Source organism: Chlorocebus sabaeus, chromosome 1, assembly GCF_047675955.1.
Source record: "Chlorocebus sabaeus isolate Y175 chromosome 1, mChlSab1.0.hap1, whole genome shotgun sequence".
NCBI classification, from domain to species: domain Eukaryota; kingdom Metazoa; phylum Chordata; class Mammalia; order Primates; family Cercopithecidae; genus Chlorocebus; species Chlorocebus sabaeus.
This window is the reverse complement of record NC_132904.1, coordinates 139489-163883: the sequence shown is the minus strand read 5'-3', so window position 1 is coordinate 163883 and position 24395 is coordinate 139489. Positions and strand designations below refer to the sequence as shown.

Genomic DNA, 24395 nt, shown 5'->3' with positions numbered 1-24395 from the left:
GGGGAATCCGCCCAGTGCAGGTCTAGGAGGAGGCTTCAGCAGGCTGGCTGGCTCAGAGTTTGTCCCCAGCGATCCACTAGCCCAGAGCAATTCTCCCTACAGCCCAATACCAGAAATTACACCTTCACCTTCCAGACTGGCACCCAGGCTCTCCCAGAGAGAAGGGAACTCACAGGCGACTTCACCCCGTGGTGGGGAGAACAGCCTGTGCTGGGGCCAAGGCAGAAGGAGGATGAGCCCCGAGGCCCCTGGAGAGTCTGAGCCTGAGTGAGGAAGGGGAGGGGGTGGTCCCTGATCTCAGAGTGGGAAGGAGCCGGGGGGAGTGGGAGCCACAGCACATGGCTCTCAGCTGAGGGATCCTGGTCCCCACTGTCTCCTCCTATAGTCTAGGGACAGGAAGACAGTTGGCGACCTGACTGGAGCCCAGGCCTGTGCCTCCACCGCCAAGTGCCTGAACATCTGGGCCCTGACTGTGGGTATCCTTGTGACGATTGCACTCACCATCCTTTCACCAGTAGTTCTGTGATAATATTCCAAGCAATTTCTCAGATGACAAAGAATCTCCAAGGCCAGTAGTAGCACCCAGGTACTCGCCATCCACTGCTGACCTCATGATCTCCTGACCTCATGATCTGCCCATCTCAGCCTCCCAAAGTGCTGGGATTACAGGCTTGAGCCACCACGCCCGGCTTTTTTTTTTTTGAGACGGAGTCTCGCTCTGTCATCCTGGCTGGAGTGCAGTGACTCCATCTCAGCTCACTGCAAGCTCCGCCTCCCGGGTTCACACCGTTCTCCTGCCTCAGCCTCCCGAGTAGCTGGGACTACAGGCGCTGCCACCTCGCCTGGCTAATGTTTTGTATTTTTAGTAGAGACGGGGATTCACCGGGTTAGCCAGGATGGTCTCGATCTCCTGACCTCGTGATCCGCCCGCCTCGGCCTCCCGTAGTGCTGGGATTACGGGCGTGATCCGCCTGCCTCGGCCTCCCGTAGTGCTGGGATTCCAGGCGTGAGCCGCCGCGCCCGGCCAGGAGAAAGCTTTTAAAGAAATCAAAGAAACCTTAACTTAGGCCCCAGCTTCAGGGCTGCCTGATCTAACTAACCAAGCTTTTCTTCTTGTTTGTCCACGAGTGAAAGGGAGGCCACAGGGCTTCTAACTCAAGCCATAAGGTCACGGCATCGCCCGGCGACGTGCTTACCCAGGTAATTAGATTCTGTGGCACTTGGATGACCTCCTTGTTTTACACAGTAGCTGCCGCTGCCCTACGTGTGCAGGAAGCCGATCAACTGACTTCAGCGACTGTGAATACCCTAAACCCGGCTGCCTTGCTCCTCCTCGCGTCAGTGCCGGGAACGTGGGCGGAGGAGTACCCGGGGGTCGAGGCAAGAGACTGAAGGCACAGACTGTTTCCGTATAATAAAGAAAATAGAACAAGAACAGTTGTAATACAAATTAGATATAGAGATGATTATGGACAATTATCAATCATTATTATAAACATGATTAATCATTAGCTTTTAATATTACTCTTTCTTGCATTACTAATAGAACCAAGGAATAACCAGGGGTTATAGGATCAGGTGCTGAAGGGTCACTGTGAGAAGTGACGAAGAAGACAAGAGGTGAGCCCTCTGTCACGCCCGCATAAGGGCCACGTGAGGGCTCCTTGGTCAAGTGGTAACGCCAGTACCTGGAAAGGCACCCGTTACTTAGCAGACCGCGAAAGGGAGTCTCCTTTCCTTGGAGGAGTCAGGGAACACTCTGCTCCACTAGCTTCTTGTGGGAGGCTGGATATTATCCAGGCCTGCCCGCAGTCATCCGGAGGCCGAAACCCCTCCCTGTGATGCTGTGCTTCAACGGTCACACGGCTTGTCCACTTTCATGTTCCTCCCGTACTCCTGGTTCCCCCTCCAGGAAAACACCTTTTCTGTCCATGCTGGGTATCAGAATGTACTCTTGACCGGGCGCGGTGTTTCACGCCTGTTATCCCAGCACTTTGGGAGACCTCGGCGGGCAGATCACGAGGTCAGGAGATCGAGACTGAAGGGGCAGCCTACCCCTCCACACCTGTGGGCGTTTCTCGTTAGGTGGAACGAGAGACTTGAGAAAAGAAATGAGACACAAAGTATAGAGAAAGAAAAAGTGGGCCCAGGGGACCGGCGCTCAGCATACAGAGGACCCACGCCGTCACCGGTCTCTGAGTTCCTTAGTATTTATTGATAATTATCTTTATCATCTTAAAGAAAAGGGAGTATCTTAAAGATAAAGATAAGAATAGGATCATTATAGGGAGAAAGTCAGCAGTAAGACATATGAATAAAGTTCTCTGTGACATGAATAAGTTTAAAGGAAAATGCTGTGCCTTGATATGCATATGCAAACATCTCCATAAACCGTTTAGCAGCATTGCGCCAGCAAGTCCCACCTTTTGCCATAAGGCGGTTTTCTCCTGTCTCAGTAAACAGAATATACAATCGGGTTTTATACCGAGATGTTCCATTGCCCAGGAACGGGCAGGAGACAGATGCTTTTCTCTATCTCAAGTGCCAAAAACCGCCAAGAGGCCTTCTTTCCTCTTGTACTGGTCCTCCTCAGCACAGACCCTTCACGGGTGTCAGGCTGGGGGACGATCAGGTCTTTCCCTTCCCACGAGGCCATATTTCAGACTATCACATGTGGAGAAACCTTGGACAATACCTAGCTTTCCTAGGCAGAGGTGCCTGCGACCTTTGGCAGGGTGCCTATCCCTGGGAACTTGAGATTAAGAGAATGGTGATGACTTTTAACCAGCAAGCTGCCTTCAGGCACTTGTTTAACAAAGCACACCCTGCACAGCCCAAAATCCTTTAAACCTTGAGTCACCATAGCACATGTCTCTTGCAAGGACAAGGTTGGGGGTAGGGTCACAGATTAACAGCATCTCAAATACAGAACAAAATGGAGTCTCTTATGTCTACTTCTTTCTATATAGACACAGTAACAGTCTGATCTTTCTTTCTTTTCCCCACAGAGACCATCCTGGCTAACACGGTGAAATCCCATCTCTACTAAAAATGCAAAAAATTAGCCGGGCGTGGCGGCCGGCGCCTGTAGTCCCACCTACTTGGGAGGTTGAGGCAGGAGAATGGTGGGAACCCGGGAGGCGGAGCTTGCAGTGAGCCGAGATCGCACCACTGCACTCCAGCCTGGGCGACAGAGCAAGACTCCGTCTCAAAAAAAAAAAAAAAAGAATGTACTCTTGCTTTGCTTTTACTGATCCCCAAAGCTATGCTAGAAGGAAAAGAACTCATAGAAGGACGCCCTCACTGCATGCATACTACATCGATAAGAAACACAGCAGTTAAGACTTTATTGTATGATACTATGAATGCACAGAAAACCCTCTGAGGACTAGTGTGTACAACCAGACAACCTGTTCGGTCTGACTCAGAGAACGGCCAGTCTCATGGATGCTATGACCCTAAACTTTTACCTGGGACCTAGTTTGAGACTCGCACCGGGTCAAGGGAAAGAAGTCTCTTAAACCAGACCAACGTCTGTCTCCCACAAGGGAGTCACATCTTTATATTTCGATGTTTGCTGGATAGCATCCATAGGCTCACCCTTCCCCGTAATCCACGGTTCCACGGAGTACTATAGTATCTGTCTGCACAGTTGGCTGCAGACATAGCTGGCAGCCCAGGTGTCTCCGATGTCTCCTCACCGGAGGACAAACAAGAGAAACCAGTGGCCTTGAGAGGCAAAAAAGCTATTGCTTCGAGAGAACTTTACCTTAACCCTTACCTCCCCCAAACCAGCGGTCCCACGCTCAGGTGTCCGGCTCCTAAATCTCCTCTCATTAGGAGGCTGTGCATTGCCTGCTGAGGAAAAGCCTTCAAAAACCCAGTAGCGGAATTAGTCTGTCTAGGACAACAATATTCCAATAAGACGGTAAAGAAAACTTTGTGGCAAGGGAAAAATAAGCCGAGTAAAGATATAACCAGGTTGCCAGACCACAACCCATTTTCTCGTTTTCCTTCTGTTTTGTTTTTTTTTTTTGAGATGGAGTCTCGCTCTGTTGCCCAGGCTGGAGTGCAGTGGCGTGATCTTGGCTCACTGCAAGCTCCGCCTCCCGGGTTGACACCATTCTCCTGCCTCAGCCTCCCAAGTAGCTGGGACTACAGGCACCGGCCACCATGTCCGGCTAATTTTGTGTATTTAATTTAGTAGAGACAAGGTTTCACTGTGTTAGCCAGGATGGTCTCGAGCTCCTGACCTTGTGGTCTGCCCACCTCTGCCTCCCAAAGTGCTGGGATTACAGGCATAAGCCACCGTGCCTGGCCTCGTTTTCCTTCTTTAAATGGCTCCTGGTATCAGCTAGAGGCACCGAACACCTAGCAAACGCCCTCTGGCTTCTGTCGGATCTGTAGGCCACAGGCCTATCGGTAGCTGCCACCAACTGGGCAGGGGCCTGTGTACAAGGAACCATCAAACCATCGTTCTTCTTATTCCCACTGCAGCAAGGAGAAACTGTAAGGTATCCTGTCTACGATGAAACTAAAGAAGGGAACAAAAGAGATGTAAACATAAGACATAAAAACAGAAGACTGGAAAGATACAGATTGGGCCCCTGAAAGGATAATTCAGTATTATGGGCCCAGGATAGGTCATGGAGGTACCGTACTCCTATTGACATGCTTAACCGCATCATAAAGTTGCGGGCAGTACTTGAAATCATCACTAATGAGACAGCAAATACATGTCTGTGGACATGTATATGGTTGTGGACAAATACATTGCCGTGCCAGCAAGCCACAAAAATGAGAAACGCCATTTACCAAAGTAGACTGCCTCCTAGCCCAGGAAAAAGGAGTATGTGGAAAGTTAAACCTGACAAATTGCTGCCTAGATATTGATGATAATAGAAAGGCCGTTATGGAAATAGCTGCAAGAGTTAAATCAATGGCCCATGTTCTAGTTCAAACTTAGAAAAAGCAGCCTCCAGATTCTCTCTTTAGAGGCTAGTTTTCATTTTACGGAAGGTTCAAGACTTTAACAGGCGTTGTTCTGGCCATACTAGGAAGTTGCCTAACATTCCCTTGTCTCTTACCTCTCCTTGTCAGCAGCATTCAAGCAACTACAGAGGCAATAGCAGCTATAGGCAAACTACCCCTCAGCTAATGTCTTTGCGTAAATATCAACTTTTGCCCAGAGAAGAAAACCTGTCTCTTCATTCAGAATTAAGTAATACTGAGGCCTTCCAGTAAACTTCTTTTATAAAAGGCCTCAAAGGAGGGCGGATCACGAGGTCAGGAGATCGAGACCATCCTGGCTAACACGGTGAAACCCCGTCTCTACTAAAAATATAAAAAACTAGCCGGGCGCGGTGGCGGCGCCTGTGGTCCCAGCTACTCGGGAGGCTGAGGCAGGAGAATGGTGGGAACCCGGGAGGCGGAGCTTGCAGTGAGCCGAGATCCCACCACCGCACTCCAGCCTGGGGACAGAGTGAGACTCCGTCTCTAATTATAATAATAATAATAATAATAATAATAATAATAATAAAAGGCCTCAAAGAGGGGAAGGGAATGAGGCAGGAAATTAAATAAAAATAAATTGAAAAAGAAAGAGAAATAGGTTTTCCTGTATTAGGCTGACCTGTCCCAGAGGCAGCCACAGGCACAGGCCAGACCCCGGCAGAGTCTTGATAATATTATCTGCTGTGCTCTGGAGGCTCTCCCAGCACTCCCTCAACACAGGGAGAAGAAAAAAACAGATTTTCCTTAGTTTTATGGAATGAGTTTATAGATTCCTGTACTCTGTAACTAGTGACTTTAAGTATTCTGTTTTATCTAAGAAGTATAACGACGGTCACGTGAAGCCTGAGCAGGCCTGAACTCCAGCTGCCTGGGCACCACAGGGAGGGTTACAGGATAAGCCCGTGTCCCGACAAGCCTAGATACGGACATCTGGGTTGCCTGGCAGCGGTCATGTGCGATCCTGTCTTTGTCCTGCCGCTGTATCCCGGCTTTCACACCGCTGTAAGCGAGCCCTGCCCTTCTGTGAAGTGTGTATAAAAGTCAGATGCTGTCTTTGTTCTGGGCCCAGTCTTTGTACGTGAGTCTGCTGGGCCTGAGTGTACTTAATAGAAGATTCTCCTGTTTTAACGTGAGGTCTCTCTCTCCTCCTCCTGAATCCCACAACAGTGCTGCTGCCACTTCACCTGGGGAGGGTCCTGTTGAGGGTCCAGAGTGTGGTTCTTTTTTTTTTTTTTTTTTTTTTTGAGACAGAGTCTCGCTCTGTCACCCAGGCTGGAGTGCAGTGGCCGGATCGCAGCTCACTGCAAGCTCCGCCTCCCGAGTTCACGCCATTCTCCTGCCTCAGCCTCACAAGTAGCTGGGACTACAGGCGCCCGCCACCTCGCCCGGCTAGTTTTTTGTATTTTTTAGTAGAGACGGGGTTTCACCGTGTTAGCCAGGATGGTCTCGATCTCCTGACCTCGTGATCCGCCCGTCTCGGCCTCCCAAAGTGCTGGGATTACAGGCTTGAGCCACCGCGCCCGGCCAGAGTGTGGTTCTGAGACTGAGCAGAGTGGTCAGTCCCTGCCGTGCCCCTTCTGGCCTCTGTGCAGCTCTTACGGACGGGCGCGTGCTCACATGCAGCTCCTGGGGCACCGTGGGTTGGCGGGATGTGGACCCTGAGACCTGCAGCACCTGGCGAGGACGGGAACCCCTCTCCTCCCCCTCGGGCACACCCCTCACCGAGGCTTCCTGCCCTCCTCTGCCACTCCCACCCCCTCTTCACCCTCGTGGGGTCCCGATTTCTACGTCTCCTGGGCCCCTCCCTGGGCAGGGGCTCAGCCTGAATCCCGGATGCTGTCTCTGAGGCTGGGAAACCCACCAGCAGGCCAGGGAGGGCCAGGGCACCCCTGGCACCAAGGTCGCAGCTGGGAGTGTGCCAGCCACACAGGACAATTCGTCCGCGGAGGCCTCCCTGCCCCGACTGGGACTGACCTCCTTCGGAAGAGGGGCCTGATGGCTCAGAGACGGAAAGATCTCAGGTGGAGAGTAGTTCCCTCCTAACACAAGTGAGAGCAGCCCCCACAACATTTGCCAGCAGAGTCCCCAGATGTCTGGAAAGATGCTGTCTCCACAGGGAAAGAGAAGGAGGCCGACAGGGCCGCTCCCCAGCTCCCACCAGCCCAGGAGCCCTCGGCAGAGCAGGCCACAGGTGACACCTCCATCACCACTCAGGACCTGGTCCCTCCAGACGCCAGCGAGTCTTCCGCCCCGACCATCCACTCAGTGAGGCTGGAGGCCCCAGGATCCTCGCATCCCTCAGTCCTTCCCGAGGAGCTTGTGGCCGTGCACTGGGATCACGGGCCCTGAGGAAAGGGGCATCCCAGACATCTCAGACCACGCTGGACACAGAGGACAGGCCAGGAGCCTGACACAGAAAACATCATCCTGGCCACTGGCCCATGAGGGACACAGGGGGACCGAGGGATCAGTGGGGCCCTGGCCCAGGGACCCGTCCCCCCAGGCATTTCCCATTCCCAGAATGTGTGGTTGGGAGAAATGGGGGTGGGCACAGCCCCTCGTGCCGTCAGTGGCCTGGCGGGCGGCAGCCATTGCATGGGAGACAAGCAGGTGGAGTCTCTGAAACTGCTTCCCCTCCCGCCCCAGCTGGGAGAGTCAACCGAAAACAACGTCTCATCTGGGAAGGGACAGAAGTAAGTGGCACCCTCGGAGCCTGGTGGATGCAGGGCCCTGGTCCCCGGTCATCCTCCCTTTCCTAGCAGTCTGGCCCCGCAGGACCCAGGGCCCCCGGCGGGTGGAGGGGATTGATGCAGACTAACCCAGTGCAGCCCAGTGGCAGCTGACTGCCGGGTGGAGATCAAGTCGGCCTGGAGCCTGGGAGGTGTGGACACTGATCTGGCAAATGCAGTCTTTTCTATTCTGTTGCCAAAGATGGACAGGGAACACCACGCGAGCCTGCGGCAGAGCCGTGCACCACCAGCAGGGCCCTGTCAGACCCACTGAGTAAGGGCAGGTGGTGGACCAGCACCAATGCCTCCTCCCAGCATGGAGCCAGAGCACGCGGATGGAACAGGCAGGCTGCCCTGACCGGGTCCCGCACCACGTTTTCCCAAGGCTTGTCCCTCCGTTCATGTCCAGGGCTGCAGTGAGAATCCCGGGGGACCAGAAGATGGAGGAGGCAGAATTCAGAGCCTGGTGCTTCATGCGTCAGCCGTGGGTGAGGGAGCAAGTAGGATCTCCATGGCACTGAACTCCACCCGGTGAGGGGAGCTTCAGACCATGGTGTCCCCATGGCAGAGCCAGACACACAAGCCAGGCCATCCTGTGTAGCAGGGAGAGAAGGCCCGGGATAGAAGGCGAGTGGAGGCCTGGACATGGCTCCTTAGAACAAACTCTGTCCTAAGGAAGAGTTTGAAGGAAGAAGGAAGAGCACTTAGGCAGCTGGGCCTGAGGACTGACTCCTGCAAGTCGGCATTTAGTGTCAGACGTTAATATTTTACTACGTGGTGGCCGGGCGCGGTGGCTCACGCCTGAAATCCCAGCACTTTCGGAGGTCGAGGCAGGCGGATCACAAGGTCAGGAGTTCGAGACCAGCCTGGCCAATATGGTGAAACTCCATCTCTACCAAAAATACAAAAATAAGCTGTGGTGGCAGGCGCCTGTAGTCCCAGTTACTCGGGAGACTGAGGCAGGAGAATCACTTGAACACGGGAGGCGGAGGTTGCAGTGAGCCGAGATGGCACCACTGCACTCCAGCTTGGGCAATAGGAGTGAAACTCCATCTCAAAAATAAAAAAAAAATTATACTATGTGGGCCGGGCGCGGTGGTTCATGCCTGTAATCCCAGCACTTTGGGAGGCCTAGGTGGGTGGATCACGAGGTCAGGAGCTCAAGACCATCCTGGCGAACACAATGAAACCCCTTCTCCACTAAAAATACAAAAAATTAGCCGGGCGTGGTGGCGGCGCCTGTAGTCCCAGCTACTCCGGAGGCTGAGGCAGGAGAATGACTTGAACCCGGGAGGCGGAGCTTGCAGTGAACTGAGATCCCGCCACTGCACTCCAGCCTGGGTGACAGAGCAAGACTCCAACTGAATTAAAAAAAAAAAAATTATACTATGTGAATACAATCACTGCTGCGTGGCCTGGAAAACATCCCGTAGCAAAGGTGTTCAACATGAAGACACACTGTGAGTTGTTGGTTATCACAGCCATTGTTAAAGTTAAATCTTATAAATTTTATAAATTATCAATAAAATTTATCCTATAGAGCTAAAGTCATCATTACTCAAACACATCACTCTGCAATTACACGGCTGCACGCTACTGTCATGTGAGCTCCGGAGGTCACTGATGTGGACCTGACCACCCGCTGCGGTGAAAGGCTACAGCAGGGAGAGCAGCCGCCCATCTCTGCAAGTTCCACCTTCAGCGATGTCCTCTGGGGAGTCTGGCCTGGTGGGCAAATACGCCCAGGAAAATGGGCCCATGTGGCACATCAGGAATTAAACAGGTCGCGCTGCACACAGGCCTACAGGCCACGTTCCCGCCCCTGTGACCCCTCCCCTGCCAGCCCTGCCCACACTGGCCCCTCTGACCAGCCAAGTGCACAGCATCGGCTCAGTTTGCCGCAGTAGCCTCTGCCAAGGAGGGTCCAGGAAGAAACCCAGAGGCCACACAAGGTGTTTCCACAGGGAGGACGTAACCTCAGGAGCTGCTCAGAGGCACAAACCGGTTCATGGGAAAAACAGGCGGCAACTGCAGGAAGCAGCTGGCACCCGTGTGAGGACCCAGGGAAGAGGCAGAGATGATCAGAACCTGGAGATCTGGAGGGTGCCCCAGGGACCAGACACCCAGAGCTCTGGGCAGCGTGGGTGCCACTGGGCCGTGTGGAGCGGCTCTGGGAGGCTTCACCCAGGTGGGCCTCCAGGGTAAAGGGCCATGGCTCCTAACTCCACCATCCAGGCCTCTGCCACTGGCATCCCACAGCCCGCTCTTCCGTCAGTGCTCCCCAGAGTCCCCGTTCCTGGGCCTGGAGGGCTCCTTTGGGACAGGCAGCGTTGGCCGCCAGGCCTCTGACCTGCACCAGGAGACACGGGGACCTTTAGCCCCCACACCCGCACGGAGCAGGACTGCAGCCCCAGGAAAGGACAAGGCATTTCAGCAGATGAGGCCTGTGACAAGTGAGGCAAGGGCTTTGGGGGAACTGCTGTGGGACCTGGCGTGTGGAGGCACCAGCACAGACCTGGCAGGAGCCCTGAACCGGGACAGTGAGGTCCTGCAGCTGCTGGCCTGGGGTGTGGAGACTCCCAACGTAGGGGAAGTCTCCAGGACCCCCACACCCCTAATAAGATGAGAAATGTGCTCACTTGGGCTCTAGAGAGGAAGCCCCTCAGCCCTCAGCCCCTCCTTCCTCCCCGTCCTAAAGTAATTTGATCCTCAGGAATTTGTTCCGCCCTCATCTGGCCCCGGCCAAGTCCCAATTTGACAAATGCCAGGAAAAGGAAATGGTTGAGAAATCGAAACTACTGGGGAAAGGGAGGGCCCACTGAGAACCATCCCGCTAACCCGACCACCACTGGCCTTCGCAGGACACCATGAACCACACGGTCCAAACCGTCTTCTCTCCTGTCAACAGCAGCCAGCCCCCCAGCTATGAGATTCTCAAGGAAGAGCACGAGGTGGCTGTGCTGGGGGCGCCCCACAACCATGCTCCCCCGACGTCCACCGTGATCCACATCCGCAGCGAGACCTCCGTGCCCGACCATGTCGTCTGGTCCCTGTTCAACACCCTCTTCATGAACCCCTGCTGCCTGGGCTTCATAGCGTTCGCCTACTCCGTGAAGGTGCGTATGGCCCCAGGGAACGCTCAGAGGGTCAGTGAGCCTGGAGCTCCACCTGCCCAGATGCTGCCTGGGGTGGGGACTCGTGTGTCCCTGTGAGTGTGAGTTTGTGTGCACCTCTGTCCCGTGTGTGCCCACGTCAGTAGCTATGTCTGTGTGATCTGTGTGTGTGTGGCTTGGGGAATCCGCCCAGTGCAGGTCTAGGAGGAGGCTCCAGGAGGCTGGCTGGCTCAGAGTTTGTCCCCAGCGATCCACTAGCCCAGAGCAATTCTCCCTACAGCCCAATACCAGAAATTACACCCTCACCTTCCAGACTCGCACCCAGGCTCTCCCAGAAAGTGAGAAAGGAACTCACAGGCGACTTCACCCCATGGTGGGGAGAACAACCTGTGCTGGGGCCAAGGCAGAAGGAGGATGAGCCCCAAGGCCCCTGGAGAGTCTGAGCCACAGTGAGGAAGGGGAGGGGGTGGTCCCTGATCTCAGAGTGGGGAGGAACCGGGGGGAGTGGGAGCCACAGCACATGGCTCTCAGCTGAGGGATCCTGGTCCCCTCACCATCTCTTCTCCCCCAGTCTAGGGACAGGAAGATGGTTGGCGACCTGACTGGGGCCCAGGCCTATGCCTCCACCGCCAAGTGCCTGAACATCTGGGCCCTGATTTTGGGCATCCTCATGACCATTCTGCTCATTGTCGTCCCAGTATTGATCTTCCAAGCCCATCAATAGGTCAGGAGACATCATTCAGGCCAGGAGCTCTGCCCATAACCTGTGTCCCACGTGCTCCACCTTCCATTCCTCGCCCTGCCCCCAGAGCCGAGTTCTGTATCAGCCCTTTATCCTCACACACTTTTCTACAATGGCATTCAATAAAGTGCACATGTTTCTGGTGCTGCTGTGACTTCACCTGGGGAGGAGTCCTGCTCTGGGTCCTGAGCGTGGATCTGAGACCTAGCAGTGTGGTCAGCCCCTGCACTGCCCCTTCTGGCCTCTGCAGCTCTTGGGGACCGGGCAAGTGCTCAGGCCTTCTGGTTTCCGGCCTCCTGCTGTGGGCAGCAGCTGGATCCAGGGCCCTGGGAGGAGTTCCTGTGTCCTGGAAGTCTCAGCTCCGACTCAAGGTAGGCTCTTTTTGGGAACGTCAGTGCTGAGTCAGGGACACCCTGGGCCCAAGGATACTCTCTTGGCCTGTGAGCAATCCAGGCTGTCGGCTGAGGACAGAGGGAAGGGCTTGAGCCCCCAGCAGGGCCAGGAAGGGGCAAGGTGGCACCGGCTCCCCAGCTGCTCCCAGGCCCTGCTCTGTGGTGCTGGGGGCCTGGCTTTAGTTCCTCGGGGTGGAGGGAGCACCGAGCTGTCTGGAGCAGCCAGTCCTGCACATGTGGGCGGCTCAGGCCCCGTGGGAGGGAGGGGGCTTTGTGCCCAGGGCAGCAGCTGAAGGAGCCCCGGGCCTCGTAGGCCCTCCTGGGTGACCCAGGTGCTGCTTCTTGGCAACTGCCGCCTCCAGTCCAGGGGGCATCGTCCCTGCTCCCCCGCGGTGGGGGCGGCACAGGAGCAGTGGAGCTGCCCTCATGCAAGTTCCCTCCACCCGGGTCTGGCCCCTGGACAGACTCCCCCGCCCCGACCTGGTTACAGCGCCCTTCCCCCGTTCGGTCTCCGGTGTGGGCGTCTGGGGTGCCCCGTGGGCGGCCGCGGGAGGAGCTGGGGTGGCCACGCGCGCCCGCCCCGCCGTCCGCCCCCGGCGCCAGGTCTGGATCTACTCCCCGTCCCCTCCCGTGCCCGCCCCAGACCCGGAGCCGCGCTCTCGGCCCAGGGGTCCAGGCGCCCTCTCCCCTCGGGGTCTCCCGGAGCTGAGTTCCGAAGGGGGCGAACTCCGAAGTGGGCCCGGGTGGGGGGCGCGGCCCCGCCGGGCGGGGAGGGAGAAGCGGAGGAGGCGGGAGCTCAGCGGCGCCCCTGGCGGCGGCCGGCGCAGGTGCAGGTCCCGGGGGAGGCTCCGCCCGCAGCCCGGACCCCGGGGGGTGCGCGGGACGCGGACCCGGAGACCCGCAGCGCCTGCCGAGCACGGGCGTCCCTCTCCTCCCCCTCGGGCACGTCCCCGGCCGAGCCTTCCGGCCCCGCTCTGGGGCTCCCACCTCCCCTTCACCCGCGGGGGGCCCGATTTCCGCGTCTCCGGGGCCCCTCCCTGGGCCGGGGCTCCAGCTGAATCCAGGAGGGACCTGTGGGAGGACTTGGTGGTCCGGGAATCACCCCGGGAGCCCGGTCCTGTGACCCCACAATGGGTTCTCTTTGCGCTCCGGGACAGAGCCCGTGGGTCGCATCGGGGCAGGGGACTTGCAATAAGGAAAGTGGAATTCGCGCAGAGCCGGCTGCAGGGGAGACCCGAGTTTTGTTATTACTCAAATCCGTCTCCCCCAAAACGTGGGGATCCGCGTTTGGAAGGATGATTTGGTGGGTAGGCGGCCAGTGAGTCAGGAGTGCTGACCGGGCCGGTTGGAGATGAAGCCTTGGGGAGTCCAAGCTGTCTTCCCAACCCTAACCCAGTTCCTGGGTAGGGGCCACAGGACCAGCGGAGCCAGACTGGGGGTCTGGGTGGTGGCAGCTGATCCACTGAGTGCGGGGTCTGTAAAGTATCTCAAACTCTGATCCTAGGTTCCACAGTCGTGCTGTGATCCTCGGGAGCAACTTGGGGGCTGGCGGGGTCAGAATCTTCCATCCTCCAGCTGCGTGACTCCTAAACCATCATTTCTAATCGTGCGGCGAATGTGTTAGTCCTGCAAAGGCAAACTAGTCCCCAGGCAGGAAGGGGGCTTGTTCAGCCTTCATCGATAAACGCTTCTCCCCAGATCAGTTTAGGCGAAGCCCAGGGATGAGCAAGGACAGCTTGGAGGTTAGGAGCCAGACGGAGTCGGTTAGGTCAGACCTCCTTCACTGTCGTGATGACTTTGGAAAGGGTGGTTTCATTTCCATGCCTGCCCCTCAGAATCCTGCCTCCCTCTTGTGCCCTGCAGTGTCTTCCTCCTTAAACTGCAAAACACCTTCCACAGGAAATTGAAGCCGCACCCCACTCTGCAGTCACGTGTGGCCTTTGATAGGAGGTCACGAAGCCTTGCAGGGAGTTTGTTTAGGCAGCCCTGGATGTCTCAGAGCAAGCTCCATCCGCATCCACCCCTGGCTTGCCGGTCTAAGTGGCCTGGGATGTGGTTGGGGCTGGCAGTGGCCTGTTGGGGATTGGGTGGAGGGTGGCGGGGTTGGTGTGCGATTTGGGGAGGCCCAGCAGTGACTCCAAGCAAGGGCGAGGGCGAGTTCTTTTTTTTTTTTTTTTTTTGGCTGCAATGGGTAGGGAGGGGCTGATGGTTTTGGAGCTCAGTTTTTGAGATGGAAGTCTGCTAATGCTCCCGTCTGAATAAAGGCCAAATAAAGCACTTTCCTTCCGCAACTCGGTGTCTGAGGGTTTTGTCTGTGACTCGTCCTGCTACAATTTCTAACATTACCAGTAATTTTAAAGCTAGCTTATTAAAGATTTTACTTACCAGTAATTTTAAAGCTAGCTTATTAAAGATTTTACTTACGTCACATGAAGGTGAAAAGCATTTAGGCTTTTTATTTAATTTATGAGTACTCTTTAAGTTTAAGCTAAATTTGGTAACTTGTGGCCAAAAACATGTAACGAAACATGTGTATGCACACATAAACGCACATACACACTCAAGCAAAAGTATGGCTTTTACTTCAGAACTCCAGCCATGAGATAGTCATACAAATTCATTGGTTTACACAAACAATAAAAAGAAATGGTTGGATGCAAACAGTGAATTTTATCTCTGTGGAAAAGTAACAGCAGACTTAACGCAGGCAGAAAAGAAAGCAGAAAGAGAACTTAAGAACATTATATTAATAATTGTAGGTCCACATTTGGGCTTTGATTTTTCCTTTATGTAATTTGCAACTGTAATTCATGATCCTTATGCCTGAGGGCTCCCTCCTGCTACTCAGTTGACAATTCCATGTCCCTGTGAAGGGGCCCCCAGGCCTGACAACCCCAGACTTGGTTTTGTCAACCCTCCAGGTCTCTCCTGCATGGTTGCGGCCCAACGCCTAGCACCCACCCAACCAAAGCCATGGGAAATGCTGGGACCCAGGAGGTAGGGGTGGCACAAGTGTGCCCTGTGCTCCAAAGCTCCCCCCACAGGCCCTGCAATCCTCCCTGTGTCTCAACACAGCCCCCTCTTCAGACAGTGCTCCCCAGAGTCCCCGTTCCTGGGCCTGGAGCGCTGCTTTGGGGCAGGAAACTTTGGCCACCAGGCCTCTGACCTGGGAGGTTTAGCCCCCAAACCCGCACAGAGCAGGACTGCAGCCCCAGGAAAAGAGCAAGGATTTCAGGAGACGAGGCCTGTGACAAATGAGATGAGAGCTTTGGGGGGTTGTCCTGGCATCTGGAGTGTGAAGGCCCCAGTGGGGGCCTGGCAGGGGCCCTGAACTGGGACAGTGAGGTCCTGTACTTGCTGACCTGGGGTGGAGAGAACCCAAGCCTGGGTAAAATCCTCAGGGTCCCCTAAACGCAAGACTTAGGAAGTCACTAATCCTGACTTAAATTTCTGATGAGGAAGCTCCTCCCTTTTAACCTTCAGCCTTTCCTCCCACCCTGCCATAAAGTAATTTGATCCTCAAGAATTTATTCCACACCTCATTGGTCCCCGGCTAATTCACCAATTTATAAACAACAGGAAATAGAAACTTAAGAGAAATACACACTTCTGAGAAACTGAAACAACAGGGGAAAGCAGGGCTCACTGCATCCGGACACCACAGCTCCACTTCCCTCCACGCTGAAAACCACACTTCTCGAACCTTCACTCAACACTTCTTTCTCCAAAGTCAGAAAATGCACAAGGAGGAGCACGAGGTGTCTGTGCTGGGGGCACCCCATAGCACCATCCTCCCAAGGTCCACCATGATCAACATCCAAAGCGAGACCTCCGTGCCCGACCATGTCGTCTGGTCCCTGTTCAACACCATCTTCTTCAACTGGTGCTGCCTGGGCTTCATAGCGTTCGCCTACTCCGTGAAGGTGCGTGTGGCCCCAGGGGATGCTTAGAGGGTGTCAGTGAGCCTGGGGCTCCACCTGCCCAGATGCTGCCTGGGGTGGGGACTTGTGTGTCCCTGTGAGTGTGAGTTTGTGTGCACCTCTGTCCCGTGTGTGCCCACGTCAGTAGCTTTGTCTGTGTGATCTGTGTGTGTGTGGCTTGGGGAATCCTCCCAGTGCAGGTCTAGGAGGAGGCTCCAGGAGGCTGGCTGGCTCAGTTTGTCCCTGGCTGTCCACTAGCCCAGAGCAATTCTCCCTACAGCCCAATACCAGAAATTACACCCTCACCTTCCAGACTCGCACCCAGGCTCTCCCAGAAAGTGAGAAGGGAACTCACAGGTGACTTCACCCCGTGGTGGGGAGAACAGCCTGTGCTGGCGCCAAGGCAGAAGGAGGATGAGCCCCGAGGCCCCTGGAGAGTCTGAGCCAGAGTGAGGAAGGGGAGGGGGTGGTCCCTGATCTCAGGGCAGGAAAGAGCCAGGGGGAAGCTGGAGCCATAGCATGTGGCTCTCAGAGCCCTCAGCTGTATCCTCTCCCCCAGTCTAGGGACAGGAAGATGGTTGGCGATGTGACCGGGGCCCAGGCCTATGCCTCCACCGCCAAGTGCCTGAACATCTCGGCCCTGATTGTGGGCATCCTCATGACCATCGGATTCATCCTGTTACTGGTGTTTGGCTCTGTGGCAATCTACCATGTTATGTTACAGATCGTACAGGAAAAACAGCGTTACTAGTAGCTGCCCATAGCCCGCGACCCTTGTACTCCACTTTGCAATGCTGGCCCTCACGCTGGGGCTGTTGTCCCTGTCCCCTTGGTCCTCCCCCTAGATACAGCATTTTATCCCCACACACCTGTCCACAATGACATTCAATAAAGTGCACGTGCTTGTGATGATGCTGTGACTTCACCTGGAGTGGGGACCCTGCTGCACGGTCCCAGCCTAGTCCTGAGACAGCCCAGTGTTAGCCCCTGCACAGTCGCATCCCTCCTCTGTGAAGCTCTGGTGGGGAGCAGGGATGTGCTCAGAATTTGCTGGTTTCGGCCTTCTGCCGTGGGCAGTAGCCGGACCAGGACTGTGGGGTGGGTGTTTCTCTGGCGCCAGAATACCTTTGGGCCAGGACAACCCTGCCTGCCTCTGAGTTGGCTGGAGCAGCTCTTCTTGCAGATGTGTGCAGCTTAGACCCTGTGGGAGGGGCAGGGGCTTGGTGTGCGGCTTGTGCCCTGTGGGAGGGGCAGAGTAGCAGCTGAAGGAGCCTCAGGGCTGCAGCCCCTCCTGGGTGATCCAGGTGTGCTGGGTCCTGGCACCTGCCTCCTCCAGTCCAGCCGGGGTCTTTCCTGCTCCCCTGGGGTGGGGGCAGCCAGTGGCCCGAGGGTGGCGCGAAGCCCCCACTGTGGGCTGACTGCGGAAGCCAGTCGGACTCAGTGACTTCTCCACCAAGTCGGACGGAAACTCTGAAGTCTGAACCCAAAACTGGCTGGGCCTCCTGGGTAGAGGAGTTCCTGGGGCCAAAGCAGGGCCTCGCTGGGGCGGCGGGGGTCCTCCCACAGGTGACTTGCCCCTCGGGGGATTCTGGCTCTCAGCCTGCCAGCAGTGGGACCGCGATGACAAGCCCCGCCTGCCTTCTGCCTCAGCCGGCGGTACTGCAGGGCTCTCCCGGGACCTAGCTGGGGACCGACCGCCCTAACTGTCCCCCACTTCCCCTGCCGCTCACCTGCGGCGCCCTGACTGTGGGGGTCCCCGGGAGGGGGCCATGGACGCGCATCAGGGCGCGCCCTCTCGCCCAGGGTTCCACTTTTGCCAGCGTGACCAGGGAGCGAGGCCGGCTCGGAGGTCCTGGGCATTGAGGGGACGGCCCGGTGCCGCCGGATCAGGGAAAGGCGCTCGCCCCGAGGCAGGGAGGCCGGCGGGAGCAGCAGCCGGGCCCGCGGGGGCGGCGGAGCCAGGTGCCCAGGCCCAGGTGCGGGGTGCGCGGGTGCGGGGACTTCCCCCAGGCGGGCAGCGCTCGCGAGGGCCCGGGAGGGCAGCTTCGACCAGGAGCCCCGCGGGAGCTCGGGAAGAGGGTCCTGCCGGGGGAGACCCCTCTGGTGCACCCAGCGAGGGCCCCGGGATCCTGCAGTCTTGAAATGTGACGGGAAGTCTGAGGCATCACGAAGGCGGAGACGCAGCGCGCGTCGTGGGTCCTGGGTGCCGAACGCCAGCTCGCCACGGCCCCGCAGCGCGGCCAGATCCCGGTCCCCACGGGCGTGGGGTGTGCGCGGACCGCGGGGAGGTGAAAGCCCGAGCCGAGAAGTTTCCCAAACAGCACTCGCGGGAGCGGAGCTGGTCGGCCCGGCCGCTCCCCGCCGCGGACTCGGGTCCCCGTGGACAGCATCGCCCGCCAGGCCCCAGCGGCGTTGGGCCTCTCCTCCTCTGCAGGGGAGACTCGGGCCGCCGGCTCCGGAGAAGGGCAAGACCAGGCGCGGCGCAGGTGCTCTCGGTCGGGAGGAGGCGGCCACACGGGGCGCGTCCACAGCGGGAGAAACCCTCCTGGGGGACACGGGGCGGACGCCGAGCCCAGGCGGCAGGCGCCGGAGGACACACCTGCCCCACACGGGATGCCGTGGGACCGGCCAGGCTGACCGCGGCGTGGACAGGTTTGCCTCCCAGAGGGCGGAGATCGAGAGGGGAAGCGACCGGCGGACTCTGGGTGCGGCGGGCATCCATTTGCAATCGCTGGAGGGGCCTTCCTGCCCGCGAGGGCGTTGCAGTAAAGAAAGGGTTTGGGAGGCAGGGGCTGCCGTGAGCCGAGATCGCGCCACCGCACCCTACCCTAGCCTGGGCGGCAGAGTACTCTGCGGGGAAAAAAAAAAAAGATTTAATAGACCCTTTCTGTCCTCTTGAGCTGAGTCGCTCCTCCCAGGTGGGACCACAGGAGCTGTCAGGTCCAGGGGGAGCCATGGGTGTCAGGCACGCAAAAAAAGAGGGGGGGAAATCTCAAAAGGCCAATCTTAAGCTCTAAATTACGACGACGAAAAGAGTCGAACTCTGTGAAATAGTTTAAGAGATTTATTCTGAGCTAAATATGGCTCCTGATGCCGCCCTCAGGAAATCCTGAGAACATAGGCCCAAGGTGGTCGGGGCCCAGCTTGGTTTTATACATTTTATGGAGACATGAGGCATCAATCAAATACATTTAAGAAATACATTGAAAAAAAAAATAAATACATTGGTTTGGTCCAGAAAGGCAGGACAACACAAAGCTGGGGTGTTGTGTGTGTGGGGGGGAGGGGGCGGCGGCAGTGCTCCAGCCTGCAGGTGAATTTAATCCTCTCGTTGATGATTGAGTCACTGAGTTTGTCTAAAGACCTGGGATTGGTAGAAAGGGGGTGTACAGGTTAAAATAAAGATTGTGGAGACCGAAGTTCTTTTGAAGTTTTATAGTGGCTGTCCTTAGGAGACAATAGATGGCAAATGTTCCCTATTCAGATCTTTAAAAGGTGCTCAACTGTTAATCTCCTCAGGACTGGGAGGGTCTGGAAGAAACAGATTTAGCTATGTTAATAGAGATTCTCTTTTTTTTTTTTTTTTTTTTTTGAGGCGGAGTCTCGCTGTGTCGCCCAGGCTGGAGTGCAGTGGCAGGATCTCAGCTCACTGCAAGCTCCGCCTCCTGGGTTCACGCCATTCTCCTGCCTCAGCCTCCCTAGTAGCTGGGACTACAGGCGCCCACCACCTCGCACGGCTAGTTTTCTGTATTTTTTAGTAGAGACAGGGTTTCACCATGTTAGCCAGGATGGTCTCGATCTGCTGACCTCGTGATCCGCCTGTCTCGGCCTCCCAGAGTGCTGGGATTACAGGCTTGAGCCACCGTGCCCGGCCAATAGAGTTTTTTTTTTTTTTTTTTTTTTTTTTTTTTTTTTTTTTTTTGAGACGGAGTCTCGCTCTGTCGCCCAGGCTGGAGGGCAGTGGCGCGATCTCGGCTCACTGCAAGCTCCGCCTCCCGGGTTCACGCCATTCTCCTGCCTCAGCCTCCTGAGTAGCTGGGACTACAGGCGCCCGCCACCGCGCCCGGCTAATTTTTTGTATTTTTAGTAGAGACGGGGTTTCACCGTGGTCTCGATCTCCTGACCTTGTGATCCACCCGCCTCGGCCTCCCAAAGTGCTGGGATTACAGGCATGAGCCACCGCGCCCAGCTGAGATTCTTTACAGATGCAAATTTCCCCCCACAAAGAACAGCTTTGCAGGGCCATTTCAAAATATGGCAAAGAAACATGTTTTGGGGTGAAATGTTTTTTTATTTTCTTCCTTGTATCGTAACGTTATGCCAGGGTCAGGTTGGAAAGTAAGTCATGATATACATAGTAAAATAAAACCCATCTGATGAGAATTTATGGTTTGTAGGGCATGGCTTCCCAAGCCCCTTAGATAGGAATTTGGGCAAGATAAAAAATCAGAGTTTAGTCCCCAATCATGACGAGCCGCTGAGTTTTGGACAAGGCCTATTGTCATTGAAACAATAGCCTATATGTCTCTCAAAGTCAGTTTGGCCCCAAAAACCATGAATAATTAAGGGAAAGTCAAGATGGGGGGTGGGTTAGCTCAGTTCACAGTTTCAATAATTCTTCTCACTGATACTGTTACAGTAGGTAGCTCCTGGGGCTTCACCAGGACAGGAGAGCGCTTCCCACCCCTAACCAGGAATATCAGGCGACCCCTCAGGTGATGGTCAGATGGTTGTTACACCGTTTCTCTAAAATAAAAATTGGTAGCGACCAGCGCCAAGGAAAGGCAGTCTCCCAGTAGATAGAAAAAACCCGAAACGTGGTCAGCAGTTTCCCAGTAAGACCTCAGGGGTTGGGTGAGTGGGCTCCAGCACGCGCATGAGGAGGTCAAATGGCTGCTTTAACTGGCGCATGACCTCCCACGAGCTTTCGGCTGGTAGGAGAAGAAGGCCTCAAGTGAGCATGCGCAGAGCTCCAGCAAACACCCTCCATGCAGCCACGCCCAAGTGCTGGCAGACCACCGTGTTTGCAGATAGCCCGCGCCAAGAGAAGAATGCGGACAAGGGGCGGAAGACGCAGAAGCCACCACATAAAACCCACGTCGAAGATCCACCTGCTTACTTCATGTCTCAAGTTGCCCACTTGGCCCTCTTCCCAGTGTAGCTCCTTCCTTCCACTCCTGCTGTCTTCCTTGGTCTCTCCTTCTGCCTTATGCCCCTCAGTCGAATTCTTTCTTCTGAGGGGGCAAGAACTGAGGTTGCTGCAGAGTCACATGGATTTGCCACCACTTACATTTTCATGCCCTGTGACTCAGATACATTCCGCTGCTAACAACATAATTTTTCACAAGGAGGTTTACATTTTCAAAACTGGACAGATGGGATTTGCCCCTATTAACGTAAGTTTTACCTAAAAATCTAAAAGACGATGAGCTATCATCTAATCTCAGATGGGGGCATAGATGAGAAAGTGGCAGAAGGTGAGCATTGTGGATGCTGGTAATGGGTACGGAGGGGTTATTGATTTTAGTCTCCGTTTATTATTTTCCCCAAAATACAGGTACACAAACACCTAAAAATAGATGAGCTCCAAAGAAGGTGCTATGGTTACACTTTGTGTTCCCACCCAAATCTCATCTTCACTTATAGTCCTCGTTATGCTCATAACCCCCATGTGTCACCCGAGAGACGAGGTGGAGGGAGCTGGGTCATGGGGTGGTTCCCCATGCTGTTCTCCTCAGAGTGAGTTTTCTACAGATCTGATGGTTTTAAGAGCGTTGGGTAGGTCATCCTTCATTCATTCTCCTTCCAGCCGCATTGTGGAAAAGGTGCCTTGTTTCCCCTTCAACTTCTACCATGATTGTAAGTTTCCTGACACCTACCCAGCCGTGTGAATCAATTAAATCTCTTTAATGTATGAATTACCCAATCTCAAGCAGTTCTTTATACTAGTGTGAAAACAAACGAATATGAAGGTTAAACTCCCATCTTAGGCAGATCTACTCAGCCATTCAGGGCTGCTAGAGAGTACCTTGGGCAGACACATGGCCGGCTATCTGGCCTGATCATCTGGAATCTGCATCCAGGTCTCCGGAGCCCTGAGCCTGCAGAAGCATCGACACTTCCTATGAAGAGCTAGCCATCGCCCTTGCTGGGAGTCACAGCTAGGCCTCCCCAAATCGCACACCAACCCCGCCACCCTCCACCCAATCCCCAACAGGCCACTGCCAGCCCCAACCACATCCCAGGCCACTTAGACCAAACTGTGGCTGGGTCCCGGCAAGCCAGGGGTGGATGTGGATGGAGCCTGCTCTGAGACATCGAGGACTGCCTAAACAAACTCCCTGCAAGGCTTTGTGACCTCCTATCAAAGGCCACACGTGACTGCGGAGTGGGGTGTGAAGGGTGGCCTGCCCCTCCACACCTGTGGGCGTTTCTCGTTAGGTGGAACGAGAGACCTGAGAAAAGAAATGAGACACAGAGACAAAGTATAGAGAAAGAAAAAGTGGGCCCAGGGGACCAGCGCTCAGGACCCACGCCGGTACCGGTCTCTGAGTTCCTTAGTATTTATTGATAATTATCTTTACCATCTTAAAGAAAAGGAAGTGGCAGGATAATAGGATCATTGTAGGGAGAAAGTCAGCAGTAAGACATATGAATAAAGTTCTCTGTGACATGAATAAGTTTAAAGGGAAAATGCTGTGCCTTGATATGCATATGCAAACATCTCCATAAACCGTTTAGCAGCATTGCGCCTGCAAGTCCCACCTTTTGCCATAAGGTGGTTTTCTCCTGTCTCAGTAAACAGAGCACACAATCGGGTTTTACACCGAGATGTTCCATTGCCCAGGGATGCTCTTCTCTATCTCAACCGCCAACAACCGCCAAGAGGCCTTCTTTCCTCTTGTACTGGTCCTCCTCAGCACAGACCCTTCACGGGTGTCAGGCTGGGGGACGATCAGGTCTTTCCCTTCCCTCGAGACCATAGTTCAGACTATCACATGTGGAGAAACCTTGGACAATACCTAGCTTTCCTAGGCAGAGGTGCCTGCGACCTTTGGCAGTGTGCCTATCCCTGGGAACTTGAGATTAAGAGAATGGTGATGACTTTTAACCAGCAAGCTGCCTTCAGGCACTTGTTTAACAAAGCACACCCTGCACAGCCCAAAATCCTTTAAACCCTGAATCACCACAGCACCTGTCTCTTGCAAGGACAAGGTTGGGGGTAGGGTCACAGATTAACAGCATCTCAAATACAGAACAAAATGGAGTCTCTTATATCTACTTCTTTCTATATAGACACAGTAACAGTCTGATCTTTCTTTTCCCCACAGGGTGCGGCTTCAATTTCCTGTGGAAGGTGTTTTGCGGTTTAAGGAGGAAGACACTGCAGGGCACAAGAGGGAGGCAGGATTCTGAGGGGCAGGCATGGAAATGAAACCACCCTTTCCAAAGTCATCACGACAGTGAAGGAGGTCTGACCTAACCGACTCCGTCTGGCTCCTAACCTCCAAGCTGTCCTTGCTCATCCCTGGGCTTCGCCTAAACTGATCTGGGGAGAAGCGTTTATCGATGAAGGCTGAACAAGCCCCCTTCCTGCCTGGGGACTAGTTTGCCTTTGCAGGACTAACACATTCGCCGCACGATTAGAAATGATGGTTTAGGAGTCACGCAGCTGGAGGATGGAAGATTCTGACCCCGCCAGCCCCCAAGTTGCTCCCGAGGATCACAGCACGACTGTGGAACCTAGGATCAGAGTTTGAGATACTTTACAGACCCCGCACTCAGTGGATCAGCTGCCACCACCCAGACCCCCAGTCTGGCTCCGCTGGTCCTGTGGCCCCTACCCAGGAACTGGGTTAGGGTTGGGAAGACAGCTTGGACTCCCCAAGGCTTCATCTCCAACCGGCCCGGTCAGCACTCCTGACTCACTGGCCGCCTACCCACCAAATCATCCTTCCAAACGCGGATCCCCACGTTTTGGGGGAGACGGATTTGAGTAATAACAAAACTCGGGTCTCCCCTGCAGCCGGCTCTGCGCGAATTCCACTTTCCTTATTGCAAGTCCCCTGCCCCGATGCGACCCACGGGCTCTGTCCCGGAGCGCAAAGAGAACCCATTGTGGGGTCACAGGACCGGGCTCCCGGGGTGATTCCCGGACCACCAAGTCCTCCCACAGGTCCCTCCTGGATTCAGCTGGAGCCCCGGCCCAGGGAGGGGCCCCGGAGACGCGGAAATCGGGCCCCCCGCGGGTGAAGGGGAGGTGGGAGCCCCAGAGCGGGGCCGGAAGGCTCGGCCGGGGACGTGCCCGAGGGGGAGGAGAGGGACGCCCGTGCTCGGCAGGCGCTGCGGGTCTCCGGGTCCGCGTCCCGCGCACCCCCCGGGGTCCGGGCTGCGGGCGGAGCCTCCCCCGGGACCTGCACCTGCGCCGGCCGCCGCCAGGGGCGCCGCTGAGCTCCCGCCTCCTCCGCTTCTCCCTCCCCGCCCGG

The 24395-nt window shown here is 55.6% G+C and overlaps 3 protein-coding genes across 3 annotated transcripts; all 3 read left to right on the top strand.

Annotated features, from left to right (window-relative positions):
* The first annotated feature begins 10466 nt into the window (after positions 1-10466).
* LOC103238550 (interferon-induced transmembrane protein 3) lies at positions 10467-11756 on the top strand. The gene is made up of 2 exons (XM_073021309.1): positions 10467-10858; positions 11427-11756. Exons 1-2 carry the CDS (start codon positions 10610-10612, stop codon positions 11577-11579), a joined length of 402 nt encoding a protein of 133 aa, XP_072877410.1. The 5' UTR covers positions 10467-10609; the 3' UTR covers positions 11580-11756.
* An 80-nt stretch (positions 11757-11836) lies between these two features.
* Positions 11837-16818, top strand: IFITM1 (interferon induced transmembrane protein 1). Its single transcript, XM_008002932.3, has 3 exons — positions 11837-11968; positions 15569-15912; positions 16469-16818. Exons 2-3 carry the CDS (start codon positions 15727-15729, stop codon positions 16658-16660), a joined length of 378 nt encoding a protein of 125 aa, XP_008001123.1. The 5' UTR covers positions 11837-11968; positions 15569-15726; the 3' UTR covers positions 16661-16818.
* A 125-nt stretch (positions 16819-16943) lies between these two features.
* On the top strand, positions 16944-23346 carry LOC140713197 (uncharacterized). Its single transcript, XM_073022649.1, has 3 exons — positions 16944-17007; positions 17739-18561; positions 23241-23346. Exons 1-3 carry the CDS (start codon positions 16944-16946, stop codon positions 23323-23325), a joined length of 972 nt encoding a protein of 323 aa, XP_072878750.1. The 3' UTR covers positions 23326-23346.
* The last annotated feature ends 1049 nt before the right edge of the window (positions 23347-24395 follow it).